The sequence below is a fragment of the Anas platyrhynchos genome, chromosome 2 (genome assembly GCF_047663525.1).
Source record: "Anas platyrhynchos isolate ZD024472 breed Pekin duck chromosome 2, IASCAAS_PekinDuck_T2T, whole genome shotgun sequence".
Taxonomy (NCBI): domain Eukaryota; kingdom Metazoa; phylum Chordata; class Aves; order Anseriformes; family Anatidae; genus Anas; species Anas platyrhynchos.
This window is the reverse complement of record NC_092588.1, coordinates 75972634-75994525: the sequence shown is the minus strand read 5'-3', so window position 1 is coordinate 75994525 and position 21892 is coordinate 75972634. Positions and strand designations below refer to the sequence as shown.

General features: G+C 43.6%; 1 protein-coding gene across 11 annotated transcripts in view; it reads left to right on the top strand.

Annotated features, from left to right (window-relative positions):
• The window catches only part of CTNND2 (catenin delta 2), a 644010-nt gene that overhangs the window by 359921 nt on the left and 262197 nt on the right, over positions 1-21892 (top strand). For 9 of the 11 annotated variants that reach the window (XR_011807716.1, XR_011807715.1, XM_072034965.1 and 6 more), the window contains 3 exons: positions 1074-1148; positions 2094-2266; positions 10520-10652. Coding sequence is in view for 8 of the 11 variants with exons in the window: in XM_072034965.1 (XP_071891066.1) it covers positions 1074-1148; positions 2094-2266; positions 10520-10652 (381 nt within the window). In the remaining 3 variants the exon portion in view is untranslated. Of the gene's footprint in view, positions 1-1073; positions 1149-2093; positions 2267-10019; positions 10163-10519; positions 10653-21892 lie in introns of those variants that run through there. The other 2 variants (XM_072034966.1, XM_027451731.3) reach the window with 2 other exon arrangements.

Here is a 21892-nt window from a genome sequence, read left to right as displayed (position 1 = left end):
CCTGGGAAAGTTATGCTTTTGTGAATTTTGTGGACTTAATTGTGGCAGTTGATCGTAGGCAAATTTTCAGTGAAAATTCAAAATCTGAAAGGTTAAAAGGTTAATATAACATCTAAAATATATATTTTGAAACTATGCCTGTATTTTCTTTATGATTGTTAAAGAAAACTATGAATATTTTTTTTATTAAACAACAAGATTTGCAACAAAAACAGTTTAATGGAAAATGCTTAGTAAGGGTTATCTGGGAATAGAAAGCTACCAGATACTGGCTTTTTAAGCATCCATGCAGGATTAATTCAACTTTCCTGTGCGTGTGATATTAATAACCTCTCAACATACATGAAGCCCTGCCTCCTTCTGTGCTTGTAAGGAAAATACAAGGCCCAGAACTTATTTTCTAAATTTGTCCTAGATCTGGAATATTCTGATGAATGAAGATTGATTTGGCAATTGATAAACTGTCGATATGTAAAATAGTGTCATAATCACTGTCTGCACTCAGATGCGAGCGCTTCCACTATTACACAGCCTACTGCATTTTATTTTTTTTATATAATATAAGCCATTCAGGTTGGATTTGGGAAAATGTCAGTTATAATGAGTCTGCCATTTCTGAGAAACAAGCTGAGGAAAAAATATTTTCCATGTTAATTTTGGGGAGAAGGGGGGTTGTTTGCACATTTTTAAATGGAAATCTTTTTAATCATCCTCTTAGCAAAGACTTACAGGACACAAAATTTGGCATTTGTATTAGAGATGTATTGGGAATTATTTCTGGTAAAATTCATTGAAATTTGACTGTCGTAAGTCTCTTTAAAATTTTTCCATGTGTGCTCCCGGAGCTAAACCAACATTATCATTTCACATCCCTTAAGGTTTGTGTCACCTGCTGTGCTCTCTTGAGCTTGTTTGTGCTAGCCAGCACGTGAAGGTATTGTCCCCGCGGAGCCACTGAAAATGCTGTGCATCGTAGCTGTTGAGGTGAAGCTAGACTGCTTTGTAACACGTGCAATGCCCCAGGCATAACCCTCGTCTTTTCTCTCCTCTTCTCTTTCGCTTGCTGGGCCCAGACACCACGGAAGAGTCAGCTAGTTCCTTGAAAACTAGGAGAGACTGCGATCAGAGATGGCATAGGGGAGGATTAGGTGGGTATTCTTTAGTGCAGCTCTTTGTGCATGGGGACAGGAGGAGGTCACCATCAGCAGTGGTCCCGGGAGGTCCCGTCTCAGCCACGCGGACTGCGTGGTGCAGCCAGAGCCTTCCCCTGCCCCGTACACGCTCTCACAGCCAAAATCAGGAAACCTGCTGGGTGGATGTGATCAGCTCCACTGCTAGCAAATGAACCTAATGAATATGGGAGCATGTTCGAGTTTTGCGGAGCAGCTAAATGCCTGTTGAAGGTGTCACTGTTCATACTCCCAACGCTGCACGAACCTCTCGGTTTGGCAGCCCCAATCTGAGCTCTCTGCCTGTGCTGTGCTCTCCTACTGTGTGCTACTGTGATGAGAAAGACAAGATAGGCTGACAAAATAGTCATCAAAAATTCACCAAGATCAGGGTGAGCTCTACATGATGAGAGGAGCTATTAATATTTTAAAGGCTGCCATCCATCCCTACAGGCACCAAAGTATTGCATCACCGTGTGTACACTGCAGAGGAGCAGCAGTCAATAGATCCGATGTGCTGGGGCCTGGGGAAGGACAAATTAGCATTTCCCATACTGACCGACTGGGTGTAATTAAGTGAAATAAACAGGCTTATCTGGGGGGAAAAAAAAAAAAAAAAAAAGGGAAACTCATAAAGTATTCTGAGCTGAATACTTCTTTATCAAATCATTTGGTTGGCTTTATTTAGGCTTGGAATTTCTTTCCCAGACAGTTTGTGACTCTTGAAGAAAGAGACATGCTCTGTAACTTGAATGGCATAACACTGCTGATTGAGGGGTAAAGAGACGTTTTAATTTAGGTGACTTTTATCACTGCAAAGCCAAAATGTGGCACGCGATTGACGCCTCCGAGGGCTGCCCGCTGCACAGCGCCTGCATGCTCTTTCCCTGAGACTTGCTGACGGCTCCATCCCTCTCCCTGCAGGGCCCAGCCTCCTGTCCCAGAGTGCTCTCCAGCTCAACGCCAAGCCCGAGGGCTCCTTCCAGTACTCGGCCAGCTACCACAGCAACCAGACCCTCGCCCTGGGTGAGACGGCAGCCGCCCCGCTCCCGGCCCGCAGCGCCCAGGCCAGAGGTGCCATCCAGAGCTACAGCCAGGTAGGTTTCCTACAGCTGCCCTGCGCTCTCCCACCCAAAATCGTGCCAGGGAGCGGCGAGGAAGGAGAGCTGCTCAGTGCTCACTAGCTCTCTGGTGCTTGCCTTTTTGCTTTGCTCGAGGCATCGTGCAGCGGGGTTGAGTTACCGCCTTGATTTCTGAATAATAAATCTGAAGCGGTTTGGCTTGCATGGTAGTAAAATAATCCCGATGAGAAAGATTTACACGCCGGTTTTACTTTCTTGCTTGCATATTTGGTGGTTGAATGTTTATCCATGTAAGTTTGAAAATTGTGCTGCTGTGCTGCTGGGGAGTCACGGCGAAGGACTAGGACCTTGCTGCGTTGGTATCAGGTTATTTCAGAAAGCACTTAGATGCCAGAGAACTAAAACAAAGTGACACTAGATGCAAAATCTGCTTGGGATGCCAAGCAGAGCCGGGTGCTGTTGCCCAAACCTATGTGTAAGAATCACTTTTTGCTTTTTCTTTGCCATTCTTTAAGTCAAACAACTGACCAGAGAGCCACATGTACAAATTTGTTTCAGATACTCATGAAAACTTTCTCAGTCTCTCTTCCTGTCTGAACGATTGCCTCCATTTCTGACACATAACCCTCTCACCTTTTGTGCTTTCCAGCACGACATCGAAGCCTCTCACTGGGAAGTTAAGCTTCAGTTCAGACCAAAATTTCTCAAAGTATTTATGCTTCTGTACATAAACCAAATCTGACTGGGTTTCACTGGTCAGTTCAGGTTATTTTCTCTTTTTAGAACTTAACTGCCACGGTAAAGCAGACCATCTCAGTGTGACACTGGGACATGTTACAATTCAGGATTCTCTCGAAGTGAGCTGCATTTGAATTTCAAAGCCTTAAATTGCTAAGAGATTTCAAGTATTATATAGTACTCGCACAGCTTGCGGGATACCAAGAGACATACAATATTCCATTCACCCAATTTGCTTAGGAAAAAAAAAAAAAAAAGACACAACTATTCTCCAAGCCTGAGAAATGAAATAAAACACGGTTAAATTTCATTTCAGATTGGATATGTATTTTTTTTTCTTCTGTCAAGGGTTTAAAATGAGCCCGTGCAGTGGCAAGGTCTCTGGGTTTTCCGGTGTTTACCAGAGGACTTCCCTGATGCTCCTGGGGACTGGAGCCAACAGGAGAGCAGGACTCCAGGGAGAAAGAAGGCAGAGGCTGTAATACCTGGTTGTAGCCTGGGCAGATGTCATCAGGAGCTGTGCTTTGTGGAAAGCATCGTAGCCAAGGGTTAGCCTGAAAGGCTGGGGTGCATTCTTCAAGGAGTCTAGAGAAAGGAGTGAGACAACAGGTAAGGAACAGGTTATAAGAGCAACAGAGCAGTTGAAACAAGCCAAAACAGAAGAGATGAGAGAAGAAGAAAGAACCGAAAAATAATAATAAAAAATAGTGGAAGGAGGGGAAAAGGTAAACATGCAGTTGCCTAGGGTTTTGAAATATTAATATTTTTAATAAAAATTTTCTCATAATGATGGAAAAGGATGAATTTATGAAGAGGGAGAAGAACAATGATCTAGATTTTTTTTCATTTAAATCACACTGAACAGCCATTGCTTAGTTCTAAAAAAATTCTCACGAATCACCTCATTCACACAGAACTGGTTACCTTCAGTAGGGTTACTAGTAAGTTAGCAAGGTAACCTTGCACATCTTTTGTTTAATTAATTATTTATTTCCTTATTATATGTTCCTCCAGCTTATGTGGTAGATGTTCCTGCAAAGAAATAACTCATGGAACATAATAAATATTAGTTCACAGCATTATATTTCAAAGAATGCTTGGCAACTTCAGTTAAGTTAAAATATATGTTCAAAATATTAACAAACTGCCACATAAACTATGAATTAACACCATTAAAAAAAAAAAACAAACAAATAAACAAACAAACAAACACATATAAAGGATGTTTCAAAGGGTTATACAAGAAAGGGAAGAGTCAGTTAAAAAGTTCTGAATATGACCTAATCCCATTGCTGATCCCACAATTAAGGGGAAAAAAGTCGATCCTTGGAATTGTTTTGCTATCCCTATTATAATTAAAATAAGCCTCAGGAGTCATAACTGCTCAGATTGTGACAATTTCCTTTTCTGCTTGTGCGCAAGGAGTACAGCTATCTGATCATGACTGATAGCCCGAATGTGTGGGAAAATATGTAAATAGTCCCAAGGCCAGCTGTGACAGCAAGAACAATTTCTGAAAATGCAATTGTATAAAAACCAGGAACTAATTAGTCTTGGGATTTCCTGTATAGCGCTGCAAAGTGCAATCTAACATTTTTGTCAATTTGGAGGACTATGTTATAGATCATAGAGTTTTTCCAGTGCTTTGAGTATACTTTAGAACAAAACTTTAATCTTCGAAGTGCCACGAGAATTGAATTTCTTAGCAATGACTGCTCCTGTAGCAGGAAATTATTCTGTTTCCCAGCTGAGAACAGCTTCTCAAACGTGGTGTCCAGATCCTGATACGTGCTATATTGATCAATTACCGTTATTTGCAAATAGTCGGTGGTGGCTTGTGTTAGGAAAAGCAGCAGGTTTTGCAGATGAGTTACTCAAAGGTAAAGGCTCTGTTTGGACAACATGCAGCTTGTGAACAACTGATGGGGTTTGCTGTCACAGTGAGAACAGTCAGCTTACACTGTAGATATATATAATGTATATCCTATAAAACATAGCATGTAATACAACCGGTGGGCACTGGTGTGCTCTGCCATGCGTTTGCAAGGAGAAGGGACAGGAAGTAAAACTAGTTAACATTTCTGGATGAAGATTTTTTTTAGCTGATCATGTAACTTTCTCAGAGGCTAACCAGCAACCGAGGTAAATCACTACTGTGTTTTATCCAATGCTCCTAAAGCTTCTGGACTGAACGTGCTGGCACAGGACTTGAAAACCCCTAAAAACAAACAAACAAAAAAAAACTTGAAAAATTATTTAACAGTTAATTTTCCAACTTGTTTTCTTCCTCCTATAGCCAGGTCGTTAAGTTCGTACTCATCAGACCACTGCATCTCACTAGCCCTGTTTAGAGTATTGGCACACGGGCACCATAAAGTGTTCAGTCGTCAAGAGAAAACTGTAAGTTGGCCCTTCTCAGTTAGAGTGTTTCCCCCTGCCACGAGTCAGGTGATGAGCTGCCTGGTGCTCTACCCAAACAAGATCTAAAATAAGGACTCCACTTCTGGTAGGATGTGGCAGATGATGAGCTGTTTAAAATGGGATTCTGAATATGAACGTGAGAAGTAGAGGAGGCAGATGAAATCTTGGGACAGATTACTCTTACTACTGCTGCTCTCAGAGAGCAAGTCACCAGCAGAGTTTACGTTAGTGAAAAACGGGGCTGCAGGAGGCTGGTTTGATCCTACAGGAGGTAATGACTGCAGCTTGCGGCGCTGCTTTGCAACCAGAGCTTAACCATCTCTGGACATCCTGAAATGACCTCACACAATTCTGTCTGTGGATGTGGAAGACGACGATGGCATTAGCTACATTCATCTACCTGTGACCTTGAATGACCAGGTCAGGTAGGCTGACAAGTTTACCTAATAGTGTTGGGGTTTGTTTTGAAAACACAGTAGAGATGGCCTTGCACCAGTCATGACCTTTGTGTTGAAATAGGGAGAAATAAATAAAACACACCACAGCTGAAGGATTCCCAGGTGTGGTCTGGCATCTGTTACCATATGAGTACATTTGAACAAAGGTAGCGTCTTCCTAGTAAGGTCAGGAACTTACAAATGACAGCAAAGAAGCCTGGCAAGGGAAAGACCCTTCCATAGCTGCTGCCCAAGGACTGAAGTCTGCATCATGAAGACAAGGGAGGGATTGTTAAGCATTTTTCATGCCCTCTTCCACCCTTTGTAGAAGAGAATCGATAGAGGTTTGGGACCAGAGGAGGGTGATACCTTGAGATAAGCCATATGGGAGTTTCTTTGAGTTGAAAAATAAAGTAAAATAAAGTAAAATAAAAATTAAAATCCTTCAGTAGACTGGGAAGTCTTGCAATGATTGAAAGATCACAGAACATCATTAGGATTCTGAGAGTTGGATCCTTAAAAGACAGCACGGGTCTCTCAAAACCCTTGCAAGGATGATCGAGTTTGCTGCCTAAAACTGACAGCCACCACGGATGTTGAAGAAGCCAGAGCAGCAGTGTTTGAGCAGCCTGGAGAGATGCCTTCCACACAACTTGAATGTCCAGCTGGAAAGTCCTTCCTAGAATCAAGAGAAAGGTCTCCTCGTAGGCAACAAAGTGTTGTATATGATTGTCTTCACAGTCACCAGATGTGACCACCTTTTGGGAACCTGCCAGGAAGCTGGGAGAAGTCTCAAGGAAATGTGCTGGTGTGCTGGGGATTGAGATGTTAAGGGCCAGAGAGCTAAACGGACTGAAAACTTGCTCAAAGGTAACGCAACGTTTCAGTTTCTTCTGTTCTGTCAGGGAAGTACACAGGACATTGAGCACAACCCACGGTTTCCTAAGGGTAACCGGTACCGTGCTGCAAATTTTCCAGCGTGTTCCTGGAAAATGTAACTTCATTTAATTCCCAAGAACTGGCTCTAAAGTCATTTTGCATCCTTATTGCTGAGACGCTGCCAGCTGCATTGACAGACGTTCTGTTCCTTCACACCTATGAAGCACAGAGGTACAGACTCTACCAGTTTTCGCTTTTGCATTTTGGCACGCCTAGGAAAAAATTAATTTGAAGGGATTTTAGGTGATACACCAAACACATCTGCTGCACCTGCTAATACATCCATAACGGTCATTTTATTCTCTGAGACCTGGACTGTTCAGGTTTTGCTGTTTTTACACATTGCTCTGCCCTTTGGGAGCAACCTCCAAGAATCAGCCCGCTGATGTTTCAGTAATTAGCAGCCCAAAGTTTTGCTTAAGCTGTCTAGCCATATAGGATTTTCTAGCTCCTTATCCATGAATAATTTTCAGCAGAATAAATAATGCAGAATGGTTATTTGCCCCTCTCAATACCACTTTATGAAACAGCAGTCTTGTCTAGCAAGGTCTTTCATTTGATCTTTTTCAGCTAAAGTTCTGATTTAAATTTTCAATTTAAATTGACTTCAATAAAAGCAGAGGCACTGAAATTTGGTGCATTAAAAGTGTGAATAATGGCAGGCAGGCAGACATTGGTTAGGCTGTTCTCTCTATTCCACCATAACCTAACTGGACACCCTCAGTAATTTTATGTATAGAGCTCTGCAGATCTTGTTTTGCCAGGATCAGTAGGAAATGATATTTTAATAAGATTAAATAAGGAAAGAAAATATTTTTCATAGCTATATTAATGTTCTTGTGCTTTTTCACGCACTTCTGCTATTAAAAAGGATATGACAGAACCCACATATTGAATCCAAAGAAGCAAAACAGGATCCTTTTCTTTGGGATACTGGAAAAACTGAAATTTCTGAGTCTTAGAATAGATATTTACAGGGCTGGAGAAATAAAGTCCTTGATTTTTTTTCACATCTGTGAAGTAGATTGATGAAGGAGGATATAACAACTGGAAAGCAAATTTGCTCTCAATTTATTAGTTTAAACACAGTTTCATTATCAGGTTGACAACAATAATGGATAAATGGAAAAATAATGGAACAAATACCATTGTATTTCATTCCTCCATACAAAGTGTAATGTCACATCACACGATGAACAATGACGTATGGTTGTCCTAAGCAACAGACAAGGATAAACCCAGGGAGAATCTGAAATGCATTTTGTCTCTAAACACACGAGTGGAAAATAAGAGCACACACTTGTTCCTCTGAAAAAAATAAGAACCTCACAACAAATTTAAGACAGGTCTGAGATTAGTCACAACTCAGAAAATACTGCATGCTAACGTTTGCGTTGCAATCTGTTCATCCAAAAGTTCTCTCCTTCACACGGAGCAAATGCTTGGCTTTTTACAAAGTGCTAAGCACTGTGTTTTTAATTAAGCATTTAATTCTCGTATCCTCTACTATATCTCCTTCCTTATAGCAGACCATCATGATGTGAGGGATTTTTTTTTCCTTTTTTTTTTTTGAATTAGCGCTTGCAGAATGCTTACAGCTTTATAGAGTGAATATGGGATATTATTGGTTTACTTTAAATTAATTACTGTAAGTCCTTGACATATCAAGCAGTGTAAAAGTAGATTAGAAAAGGAAATTATGTATACATGATGACAGGGCTTGCCTAGAATCCTTAAAACCAGTGACAAATTTAAGTTACCAGGGTGTTCGCTACACCTTGGCAATGGTCCAAAATACTGTATTTTGTAGCAATTTTGAGTATTGCAAAGTACAGTATTATGCCAGTCCATTTTAACAGTCCAAAAGGTAAAATTTGTTAATGAGAAGCAATGGATAACGTCGCTGGTTCAAACAACCTTTTGTCACGTGCAAACCTTGCTTTGTACGTGTTGTTTTAAATCCTGGCAGCTTGCTTTTGTTTTGTAGAAGGTGTTGCCACAGGGTTTAAACCTTGAAAATGAAAACCGTGCTCTTGTCAAGTGCGTTATTGGAAAGCCAGCTGCAGATCAGCCCTTCTCTTCTCTTTAGAGATGGAGAGAAGCTCGGAACGAAAGCAGCTTTTAAAAATTCTCCCATGGAAGATGGCCCCCTGCCCGCTCAGGACTGAGGGCACAGCTCACCTTAAATCTGTCTGTAGGGATATAGAGGGCTCGGCCATGGGGGAAGCCTCCTGAAGCCCCTCTGGGAGGTGTGGGTCTGTCAGCGCTCCCCGGGGTGCTGGTGGCCTCCCTGCTGCTAAAGGAGCAGCTCCTTCACAGCCTTGCCTCTTGTCCATGCCTAGGGAAATACTGGGTCTTCCCCCAGGAACACCAAGCGTTCAAGATGAGGGGCGGGGCTGCAAAAGTTAAATGCAGGAGGCGAGGGATTGAACATTTTTCAGTGGGAGGAGACTGGCAGAAGTATGGACCTCCTACACGCTGCGCTCCCATCACTTGCCTTGTCCTCAGCTCCTGCCCCAAATCGCCTGCTGGGTGTCCCAGCGAGAATAAGCCAAGTTTCATGCCGGGAACTCGGTGCTTTTATTTATGTGTTTTGGTTGTTGTTTTTTTGTTTTTCCTGTAGGGCGATTTTAATAAAAAAGCCGCGTTTCTATTTAAACCCGAAGCAGCACTGCTGCGGGCACCCACCGCAACTCTGAACCGAGTCGCGGAGCCCACGCTTTGCATTTTAAAGGCTTTTCCGCCTCACCAAACACAGAGAGAGGTGCCCGTGCCTGAGCGAAGCGGTGCTCAGGCCGGTTTCAGCCGCACTGGGGGGGGGGCTCGGAGGGAGCTGGGGTGCGGAGGAGCCGGCACCGTGCGCACCGCGAGGAGCCAGACGTGGAGCCAGGCGGGGTGAAGCGAGACGCGATGAAAAATCACAAAGAACCGAAGAAGAGTGAAATAAATAAGAAGTAAAGAAGTATTATTTATTAATAAATAAATCAATAATAAAAGGATGGAGTGAGGTGAGGCGGAGCTGTGAGCAGGTGAGGCTGTGACAGGAGCCCCGGGCACCGTCGGGGCGCCTCCCGCTCGCCCCGCACCGGGCGCCCCCCGTGGCCCCCCACCCCCCCCCGGTCCCTCCCCTCTGACTCCTGTCTCTGCCTTTTCCTTCCCGCAGCAGTGCCCGGGGGGCCGCGGCGCCCAGCCGGGCGGCCCGGAGCCGCCGCCGCCGCTGCCGCTGCCGCCGCCGGCCGCCGCCGCCGCCCCTGCGGCTCGGGAGCCCTTCGCGCCCAGCCTCGGCAGCGCCTTCCACCTGCCCGAGCCCCAGCACAACGCCGCCGCCGCCGCCCGGCTCCACGCCAGCAGCGCCACGCTGCCGCCGGCGCAGCGGGTGAGCTCCCCGCGGGCCCCGCGGGCCGGCGGCTCCCCCGGCTGGCCGCCGCGGGCCGGCCCCGCTGCCGCCTCCGCCGCCGCCGCTGCTGCCGCTGCCGCTGCCGCCGCCGCCGAGGGCGCCGCCTCCGGCTCGGCGCAGCGCCTCTCCTCCTCCTCCTCCTCCTCCTCCTCCCCGCGGCAGGCCCCCCGCCGCCCGGCCGAGCCCTCCGGCGCCACCGGCTCGCCCCTCGACGCCGCCGCCACCGCCGCCGCCGCCGCCTCCTCCTCCGCGGCCGCACCGCCGGCGGCCGCCGTCCGAGCGAGCTCCCCGCCCGCCGCCCGCTCTAACGTTTCCTCCTCCTCTCCTATCCACCAGTTAAGCTCCGCCATCGGCACTTACGCCACTCTGTCGCCCACCAAGCGGCTGGTTCACGCCGCCGACCCGTACGCCAAGCACTCCCAGGAGCTCTTCGCCACCGCCACCCTGCAGAGACCCGGCTCCCTCGCAGGTAAGCGGGGGGCTGGGGGCGAGCGGGGGGCACGGCCCCTTTCCCCTTTCCCCCCCCTCTTTCCCCTTTTATCCCCCTTTCCCCTTTCCTTCCCCTCCCCGGCAGCGCTCCGGGCTCCCCTGGCTGCCACCACCCTCACCCCCCTTGGGCACGGGTGGCATTTTGGGGACCCCCCCCCCCTTCCCAGTGAAGCTGCCCCCCGGGTTTGCAGCCACCACGCCGCGGAGTTTGAGCAGCTCCTGCAAGTGAGGGACCCTCTGCTCAACTGAGCATCCTCCGGCGGTGGTGGTGCTGTGTTTTTTTTTTTATATATATATATTATTCTTTCTTTCTTTCTTTTTTTTTTTTTTTTTTGTGTTCGCAAAATTTCCAGTTTCATTGCTATAGTAACAGCTGCTATGCTCGCATGTTCCCTTCCCCGACATAAATAGACCGGGAGATAAATAGGATGCGCTGAGGGGGTCGGCTGCGTTTCGCAGGCAGGTACACACACAACTTTCTTGCCGGAGTTAAAGCCTCTGCTCGTCCCCTTTCATCCATCCTTTCCCTTGCTCCAGCACTCACAGAGCTCCCCTCTCAGACGCCTAAAAATACAGGTTCAAGTCACTGATAACCAAACACAGTCTTAATTTATGTCATCCGAAGAGCTACTGATTTTTTTTTCCTATTTAAAAGGTGTGGAGCACGGGTTGGAAAACTTTCTGTTTTAAAATCTAACGCTGTTCTCAAAGTTCAGGACGTGTAAAAGGACAGCAGCACTGGGCGATGCCGCGACACAGTTGGATCGCTCCTCTTGTCAAATATTCATTAAGCCCTTCTCAAATGACCACGTGTTGTATTTAGCAGCTACATTAGTATAACTTCTTCGCCGCGCAGTCACAGAGAAGAGACGCTGTTGACCACAGCTTTAACAGTACTGCCTTTGTAGAACAAAGCGAAAATGCAGGATTCCCGAAGACTTTATATTTTGGGGAGTTTTGCAACAGCATGCTATAACACAGTTGTTTGAGTCTCCATAGGCGTGGGGGGAGCTCTCAGTGTCAATGTCATGAAATGTAAACTTTGTACACCTGTGGGTATCTACCACCAGCATTCCCCTGATTCTCCTTATCTTTGTTCTAGGGTAGATGTCTTTGCTTTTGGAGGTTTCTAGCAGGCACAGTCCCTGTTTCCTTCTTTTTTTTTTTTTAGCAGTGGAATTGTGTTGTACTGTTGTTTGTTTTTTTTTTCTTTTGGAGGCATCTTTTGTAGCATTGCACCGTTAACCCTGCAATGTTGTCTGGAGCAAAATGTGTTCATTAGGGCTTAGGGCCCATAGTAACCACCCCAAAGTGCTTCAGTGGTAGAGCAGCTGTTTGTTCAACACTGGACCCAAGTCACAACATGGGCTTGGACCGTTTTAGGCTGTTTGGCCAATAGTTGTCCTACCTGGGGTTTCCTACTTCAGTTAAGAAACTGGCATCGATTCTCTTAGGTTGCTTTCGAATAAAAGCTTTTGATAGACTTCTGCGTCTTGCATGACGTCGGTACTTCCCTCCCTGCCTCTTTTTAGGATCTATCGTGAGGAGTTGCTCATGACTGATGCGTAAGGGCTGGGTGAAAGAAAAGCTGATGGATGCATGCTTTAAGGAAAAGGCTGGTGTATTTTGCAGGGATCTTAATATGAGGGGGGAATAGTGATTGACAATCTGAACTTGATACTAAGTTTGCAAAACGACGCTTTTCTGAGTGTTGTGCCATTTTGAACAGACATAGCGAGCTTCCGAGTTACTGTGTCCCTTAGGGATTTGTGTTTAGCATATGCAAAATCTCAGTGTCTTATTTTATAACAAATGGAAAATCCTACAACTGAAGAGTTGGGTGATAGACATGCAGAAATAGTGTTGCCACTTAAAAATAAATAAATAAATATGTGGAAGCAGCACTGTGTTAGTAAATACTGTTGGTTTTTTGTTGTTTTTTTTTCTTCCCACAGTGGTGACATGCCTTTCAAGTAGTCCTTGCAAGGATCTCTATCACATGACCCATTCTTTTGCAAAAGTTCCCCTATTGTGTACCCGCTGCCATTATTTTCCATTAACATTCTGTAGCATGTTCATTGTGGCCTGCCAACCATTCAAGCAGTTATACATCTGCTAACAGTGTTAAGTGCTTGACTAATCTTCTGGACTTTTACTGGATTCACTGAAGTCAATGGACTACTTAGAGTCTTAAAATTAATGTATACTTTAGAGTGAGCCTGGATCAGATGTTACAGATACTACTAAGGCAATCTGCGTTCCTGTATCGTCTTTTTTTTTTTTTTTTTTCTTTCTATAAGCAATTTTGCTCGGAACAGGTTTTGTATGTGAGCCGTGGGTATTGTATATTGTTGCAGGAGTTTTCCAATCATTGCATTAAAAGTCAAACCCCTTGAGAGTGAGAGCAAGCAACTGTATGTTGAAAGGCTAATGTTCAATAAGTGAGATTTTTGCTGCTTGTTCGCTACATCCCAAGATAGTTTTTCTTTGAGGGAGGAGGAGGAGGAGGAGTGGAGAATGGTTGCCACATTGCACTGATTAATGGTTTGCCTACTGTGATTAATGCAAGCTTGCATTGGTATGTATGTGTCATTGCAGGGATGATGTTACTCAAAGAAATATATATATTTTTGAATCCACAGGAAGAAAAAATAAATATTTGTAGTCATTACTGGGAATACAAATAATGCATTTGTTTTATTATTTTTTTTTTTTTTTGCATGATGTTACAAATTCCTACAGGAGCTGTCTGGTTCATGAGTACCTCTGTGTCTCAAGGTGCTAACAAACGACGGTGTCAGTGCCAGGGCTGGGTGTCTTAACAGAAAGACCTTCAGATATAACTAACATTTCTTAATGTTGTAGCTGAAAATGTTCAATACTAACACATATTGCCCAAAACTGAAACTGTGTAAAATCTAATTGAAGAGATGGCATCATGTATAATGATCGCCTATAAACTAGGTTATAAAACAACTTGAAATTATCAAAATGGCAATTTATAGACTGCATCTTGAATTTGAAGTGAGGCATGCAAAAGCATGCAGTGACTCAGTTTTAACCAAGTAACCTTAGAAACGTCCTCGGAAAGGGGTTTCAGTCGAGTTACACTCAAGCTGTTGCCACTGCCAAATGTGCACGTGTATGCATAACATGTGTGCGTGTGTACGTAGGGGTTCTTGGGACTGCACAGTCGCTGTGCTTATTCTTGGTCTAGCTGCTGCACTGCTCTGAACTGCAATTGCAGTTTTTGGCAGTAGCTTTCTGATCTGTGCTGCTGCGAAGCTTGCTCTGCCGACAGTTCACTCAGTGATACGGATCACGCAGGGCAGACGGCGACAGAAACACAGGGAAACTTTCAATAGGCACAGCACTGCACAGGTGCTGGCTCCTCTGAAGCATCTCCTGCTGGCAAGAATCAGATGCACGATCCGAAGAGGTTTGATGAGGACCAGAGGGAGAGGAGGCAACGAAAGGGTGTTGTTGAGGTAGTTTGTGCCTCAGGTTATGTGGTGGGGGTTGCAGAGCTGCCCCTGCCTTTCATCCATCTAAAGGAAGATGAAGGGCACATAAGACAGTGGAAAGTGATGTTAAGCGTTGCTTTACTGCAAGTTGCCCTTAAAAACCAAAAGGAAAAAAAAGTCTAAAGACTACATCATACTCTCTCAACTGTACTGAAAAGTGAGGTTTAAGAAATGCGTGTTGATTTGCATCATTTTGCATAGTGTTAGGTAGTCAGAACATTATGTGGCCGCTCCGTGTGTAATTATCACCTGTTACAAACAAGAGCTGAAGCATGCCTTAGACGCTCCTGATGCCACTTATTAAAACTTCAGTGCTCAGCCTCACGTTGGCAAGCAGAATCTTCTTTCAGGTCTCTGTAAAATCAGAAAGAGAAGTATGTCTGTCCTTTCTGAAGGGGGACTGTGTGCATGTGTCGTATTAGTATTACAGTAACACCGGTTTATAAAAATGTGGCATGGGTTAATATAAAAATATGCTTTTTTACTCTTTATAGCACAAAGAGTTCTAAGTTTATCAGGGTCTAAACTGGTTCCTTCTGCTCCTTCATCTGTCTTGTCTCACTCTTCTCCCTATTTGCTGGGAACCTTCCTTTGCCCTTTCTCCTTCTGTATGCTTTTCATTGCATGTGACATGTTGAACCTGCTTCCCTGCTGAGATGTATGGCAGGACTGCTATTTAATGGTGAGTGTTGACAAGTTTTAGCGTTTTGGTGTGTAATCATAGGGGCACAGAACAGATCAGCTTATGTGACTGCGTATGGGATAACTGACATTACCACTAGCCTGGATTTAGATTTCCCTTCAATTGTGTGAAAATATCAAATCATCTCGATATCATTGGCTCATCGCCATCCTAACAAAAAAATATCTAGTCAAGTGTTACAGATTCTCTGGTAAATCACACAGTGCTGTGCATTTCTGCTAGAAGGGCTGAGTTACTGCTTGTGAGCATACATGCAGCCATCCCATTCTTTTCTACCTCTACCTGGGGAACAAACAACTCTTTTAGCAGAGTTAGTGTTAGAACCAATGTTAGACCTAACCCGAGTCAAAATCAGCCTCTTCAAGGGCTTTAAACTATGTGCAAGTATTATTTTCTTTTAGAGTGCGTCAAAACCAAATTCCCACCAACGTTTGCAAATGCAGGCAAGACTTCACCATGTGCATCATCATTTGGCTTTTGAGCAGAGCATTCGTTATAAATAGCAAAGGTGCAAGCAAAGCGTTAACCCCAAGAGCTAAGCCAAAGTGGATCTAAAACCCCACAATTAAAAGTTCCTTGTGCTTTAAAATCACTATCTTAGGTATAGGGCTGAGTTAGTAACAGTCTTCTGTGGACAAGTAAGGAAGGAGAATCTTTGTTTTTTTTTGTCTTTAAGTTAAACAATGAGACAGGCTATCAATATGATTGATGATAACAAAAAGGACACTCACTTGTTTCCCTTAACTATTTTTCTTTTATTTTTACAGGATCTGGTATTTCTTTTATAGGGAGAACAAAATTGCTTCATTAATTCTAATCAAAATAGTTTTCTATTGATTTTTTTTTCCTAGGTTCTGTTTGTTTTTATTAGCTGGAAAATTCCTACATCTGCCTGTCGGAGCCTTTACACACGACAGCACTGTTAATGCCCTTTTGTTCTGGGACAGACAGCGCAGTCCCAGGATTTTTTTCCCCTCCTTTTATTCTTGTTTTGAGACTTTCTTTCAGACAAAAAAGCAAAACAGAAAGGTTTGAGGCATCCAGTAATATTCCAGATACTAATCGGAATCTTATAATTTGATAACCTAGTGATCCTGTTGGTTTTTTTCCTCATTGTAACCTGGAGGTTAGAAGTGCTGATGCTAGACTCTCAACTGATACAAATACACATCTCAGTGCTCACTTTGCTTGTCCTTTTCTTTGCCTCTAGTTCTACTTCCACCTTTTCCTTCAGTAGTAATTACGTTATCAATCGTTTCAATTAAAACATTTAGCGTAGTGCTCAAGCCCCCCTTGAATAAGGTACCTGAAATGGAGAGTCTTCAGCAATAAAGCAGAAGGTGCAAGGTGGATGTCTTGGAAATATGTTGTTATTGCCACAGTTTTTGTTCCTGTGTCTTTCAAATCTAGTTTGCATGTAATTAAGGAGAGGCATAGTTGACAGAACCAAGTAAAGAGGTTCCATTTACGTGGGTATGTCTTTGAGCTAAAGAACTTGAGCTTTGACTTCCTGTGTGAGTAAACACTATGGATGTGTGAGTAAACACTATGGATATGTCTAAACTTGCATCCTGGCCATAACCTGTCCCCGTGCTTCCTTTTCTTGATACAGTAAATCATTTGGCTGATCTTCCTGATGGTCTTTCAGAGGGATAAGAAAACAAATAAGTGTTTCAAAATAACAAGCCCTTAGGCAAAGAAAACCAGTTTATGGCGCTGTTGAAAGGAGATCCAACCGATAGGAAATCACAACAGGTTAACTGAACGTGGGAAACTGAGTGTCAGTGACTGTTGTTTTTAGGTGAATGCAACATCAAAGATGCTTCAGATCAGCACTGAGGCCTTCACTGTTGCTTGTAACCACACAGCCTGGCATGCAGTTTCTGACCTCTGGTCTTGAACTTTTGCAGTTCACCCACGATGCTGGATTCAAGTGCTGTTTGTATGCTTGCAAGCCACCTGCAGGAATTTCTTAAGCATCAGAGCAGAATTTCAACAGCCTGTGCTTGTTTACCTGCTGAAAAGAAGTACGGGAAGGACTCGGCAAAAAGCTAGCAGAGAAGAGTCAGTGTCTGTAGCAGAGAGCCGCTTCATCCAAGGATGAGGAATCCTTTTGTCATTGTTTCTTGGCTACTGAAATCCCACAAAACTATATTAAGCTGAAGAGCCGTGTTTTAGAAACCCACCTTTATGGAACTTTTGTTTAGCAGTATGAAAACTCGTTGCCGGTGTTGATGCTAATTCATAGAGCCTTTTCTTGCTTATGTTCATCTGTATTATTTTTAGGTTTGAGCTTACAGGAAACAATTGGGGTCTCAGGGACTGTGATGGACCCAGACCTCTGGGTCTTGAGGCCCAGCTGGTGGGGCTGAGTCTTGCCTGAGCCTGTCTGTGACTACTGCTTTGTCCTGTGGGCCTGGATGGTGTCCCTGCATTGTTGGCTGCCTCTGCAGTTGTCAGGTATGCAGTTTGGGCCCTCCCAAATGTCTTTGGCCTTAGGTTCATTTGCTGAGGGTAGAAAGGAGTCCTGTTACAGGGGATAGGGAGCATTAGGCAAGGGGATGGTCTCCTTGAGCTCCAATTTCTGGTACTCAGCCTTTTGGGGTATCAGTGCAAATACTTGCTTGTGTTGTGTGGTGTAAATCAGAGTAAGTGTTGGTCTTGCTTGTGCACTGGCCCAAGGGAGCACAGGCATGAGCTGTAGCCTCCTCATGGTCTGAAATCCCATTGCGAGGCATTATACCACAGCCTGGAAATGTTCCTTGTCAAAGTTTCAATAAATAGTATCAAAAATTTTTGTTGAGGGGAAGGGAGGACACACACACACACCCCTTCATTATTATTGTAGTGGAAAGCTTCACCATTTCTGGTTATTGTAGTGCACAAATTGTCTGCAGTAGACAGAGTAGGTGAGATCTGGAAAGTCAGTGCAGATCTAGTCAGTCACATAACCACTCCTTTGCTGGGATATTGATCAGCTTTTGGTTCTCCTCTGCACACACCAGCTTTAAAGCAGTGCAGGTGCTTGTAATCAAAAATTAAAGTGGTTAATTATGGTAGCAAGATTGCAGGCTGGGGAAATGAGGAAGGTTCCCTTCACGTAAGGGCAAAACCTGAGTGGGAACGTGTCTGTGTTTGCCGGTGCTGAGGTGCAAAGTGTTTGCAGGGCTTGTGGGGAGTATTGTGGCTGCCAGAAGCTGCACTGGGCCAAATTCTCCCTGTGGGAGATAAGAGGCAATTTTGCTGTAATAGTGGGGTCGAACTTGAGGATCACCTGGGTATGGACTCGGAGCAGACAGAATACTTCCTTTTTTTTAATAGGAGTGGTATTAGAGAGGGCAGAGGGAGATTGTCTAATGATAATGAATTCGTGGAACTGTGCATTATCGTAAGTGGGTAGAAGCAAAAGTCAGAATTTAATATGCTGAAATCAGGAGGACCAAGTGATGACTAATCTTACAATTATAAGGCAAGGCATATGAAACTGCCAGTTGGGTGACAGGGATTTTAATAATAAGTACATCAAGTAGCAACTTGTAGTATATAAGCGAAGAATAGAGAAGTGCCATATTTTAATATGAGTAGCTAGGAATCTCAGGCAACCCTCATTTATCTGAGAAAATTTTGCAGACCCTTTTTCATATTTTCTCTCTCTCACACGTTGTATGTCTATAACTTGCCTTGTGGCCCCTTTCCCTCCCCCTCCAGCCCAGGTGCGAGCCCATTCCTTTTATCGGATAGCCAGCTGTGCTGCTCTCAGGCAGTAAAACCTTTTGATCATAGGACTAAAGCTATCCTTGGGCTTAAACAGTATTGCCTGGGAGGAAAGCAAGGGTGGAGGAGCCCTGGCCCTCTGATGCTGGGACAGGTTTCCTATGAGTGGAGAGCAAAAGGAATCCTTCTTGCAGGGGCCTTCCCTGAGCCCCCCAGTTCAGCAGGGGCGCAGATATATTTGAGTTTGCTCGCCAGAAGGTGCCAGAAGCTCTTCAAAGGCTTTGTCTTGAAGCCCTAGGAGTGTGATTTGCAGCAGAGGGTGAGTTGGATCCTTTCTGATGTTTCTGGGAGGAAGGGGAGGCAGAGAAGGTGGAGGGAGACAGCCCTGCATGTACTGGGAGCACAGGAGAAAGGGGGGATGAAATAAAAGAACAATTACAGACCCACTAATCGCAGTGCTTTGTTATACATTACAACAAAAGCTGATTCAAAGGATAATACAATACAAGAAGGTGAATGGTTAACGGGGTAATTTGTGACATGAGTTCACCAAAGCCAGACTGTGTTAGAATAACCTGCTCCCTGACCCGTTCTTAGATTATATCTGATGTGGTTCTGTTTCCTACCAGAACTGTGAGTACAAATTTTCTGTAGTACCACTTGGGAAACACTTAGTTAAGCTGGAGAAGATGGATATTCTGGCAAGAACGGAGCTGGGCGAGGACCAGGTCAAAGGAGAAGTGCCAGTGTGTCATTTTGAAAATAAAACTAGTGGAAAGGAAACATGCTACTAATAACCTTCTGCAAGAAGAACTCTTTGGGCCACTTGAAAAATATTTTTTTCAATTTCTTATATTGGCACAAAACACAGGAATATGCCAAGGAAAATTCTGGATAATGTGGTCTTATAAAGCATTTTCTGAACAAAGGAAGATAAATCCTGCGTAGAAAGAGTTTCCCAGATTGGGAGTAAAAAATAGACCTGGAGCTGATCTGATAGTGTAACTAATAGCTGGTTACAAATCAGTGATCTTTGGCTGAAAAGATGAGTGGGAAAGACCTGGGTGACCTGCTTGTCTGCAGTATGTCCTGGCCACCTATCTTAGAAACATAACAGAATATTTCATGGCCTTATCATGTAACAAGCAAAATTTGGGAGTGTTAAGTATGGTAAGGACTTTATCTGGGGAACCGTGTACAACTGTGAGCCTCTCTGTTCAAGAAAGACTCTTTCCAGACCTCTTCTGTTCTAAACTAATTTGTCTGAATGCTCAAGAAATTAAGAAGCCTGACTTTGTGCCTTTCCTTTTCTTGAGAACGGCTCTTAGCTTGTATAGCTGCAATTAGTAAGCGGAGGCTGTACATCAAGACTAATTAATCCTGGTAAGAATTAGTAATTTCATGAAGGATTTGCCAGCCTTTTTTCAAAGATCAGTCAAGGCCCTGCTGGCATTTGGGGAAGTAGCACCTGACCAAAGAGGGTGTGGAGGAACAAAGTAGCACATTAGTGGCATGTTTTTGCACAGCAGGCTTTGCTGGCAGGGCTTTGACTAACCAACCATGATGCGTTTGGTTTGTATTCACAATCTTTGTGGTAGCTAATGTTCTTCAGGTTTCCCTTGAAGAGTTGAAAGTGGTAGCCACGTTGAAAATAGAGTGGCTCTCGATTGCACTTTTTGATGATTTTGAGATGATTGCACTTTTTTCTGGTTTCTGACCAAGCTTCAAAGCTTATTCATAAAAACTTGGTATTTCTTTCCATCTGAAGTTGGAATTCTTGTCTGTGTAGCACCTTGAGCTGCATTTGACAAGAATCTGAAGCTAATGCTGAAAGTAACTGAACAGTCTCATTCAAAGTGGTCTAATTTGTGTCCTGCCTGGCTTAACATCCCATCCTGAGTATCCAGGAATTACTATTGTAGCCTCAAATCTCTGCTTCTCTGAAGTGTATAATGCAAGTCGCTGCTTTTCCCCCTCTTGCAGCAAGATTCAGTCTGCTTTTGTAAAATTAGGCCAAACTTCAAGCAAATGTCTTCATTTGCCAGTTGTACGATCAGAGAAGTATTGGTTTCACAGGTAAAGAAGGCATCTATTTGATATGCAAACAATGTTGATTTGCATTTATGAATAATCAGGAACTAATTGCAGGACAGTTCAAAATCCCTCAACTGTCTGTCACCTTTGGACTACAGTGCATCTTGGCATTCAAATGAAACCACTGTTAAAGTCCTCCTTGAAGCTGAATCCCTCCAATGGTTTGTCACAAACTATTGTTATAACTACTGTGAACAACTTCCTTGTGCTTCGTACTTTAAGTCTGCCTTCTTTTTGCTGGTGACTTGTCAGCATTCATCCCTTGCAGCATTTGCCATGGCCATTTCCTCTTAGCTTGGCTTTGGAGTTACAGGACTCTTGTAGGTTACTCCTTTCTTTTCTGTGCTTTTAGGGAAAATCTGAATCTGTGAAATTAATGACACACTGCAAAGTCTTTTTTACTGTTTTTTGTTGGGAGGTGAGGGAAAGGGGGGAGTGTGTCCTTTTGTCTCTTTGTTTTGAGTAAGTTCCTCGGGAAAAACAACAAAAATGTAACCATCCATTTCATTTTTCATTTACTAATTATTTTGGAAGGATTCACAAATGATATTTTTTTCTGAGTTCTTGGAAGTTTGATTATTAAATGCTTCCTATTATTGTTTAATTGCTCTATTAATAAGCATAGTGGATTAAAAGAGAAATTTAAAAGAGAAATTTGAACTGTGCAGCAATTACTCCAGTTTAAACTTTGCTCAAGTCATTAAGCCCCTCATGGTCTCAGTATCAACACTATTCCTTTTCTTCATCACTACATTCAGCATTTCTTTTATTCAGAGAAAATCTGTTAGAATTGCTGTAGATTATAATGATTTTAATAATAGGAGATTACTTCTAAGTGTTCTAACAGAGGTCTTGATATATATGTAATGGGAACAACCTGAAAACAGCTTGAGTAATACTATAACAATCTGTTGAACAAAAAGCCGTAATTGTAAAAGTGGATAATCAGTGGGCTAAACTTCTTACAGAACGTAGTTAGACTGTATTCAAATTGATTATTTGTACATTTAATAAAACCTTCATGTTTTCACTCTTGTATTTTAAATGCAATGAGTCTCACACAGATGATTGAAAACTTGATGAGTACGCAGTGTATTACAGAATACCCAGAGATCTTCTCTTTCTTGAATGCAGCATTGAAAGAAAGACAGAGATAATAGCCCCTTTTCCCCTGGAATGTCACAG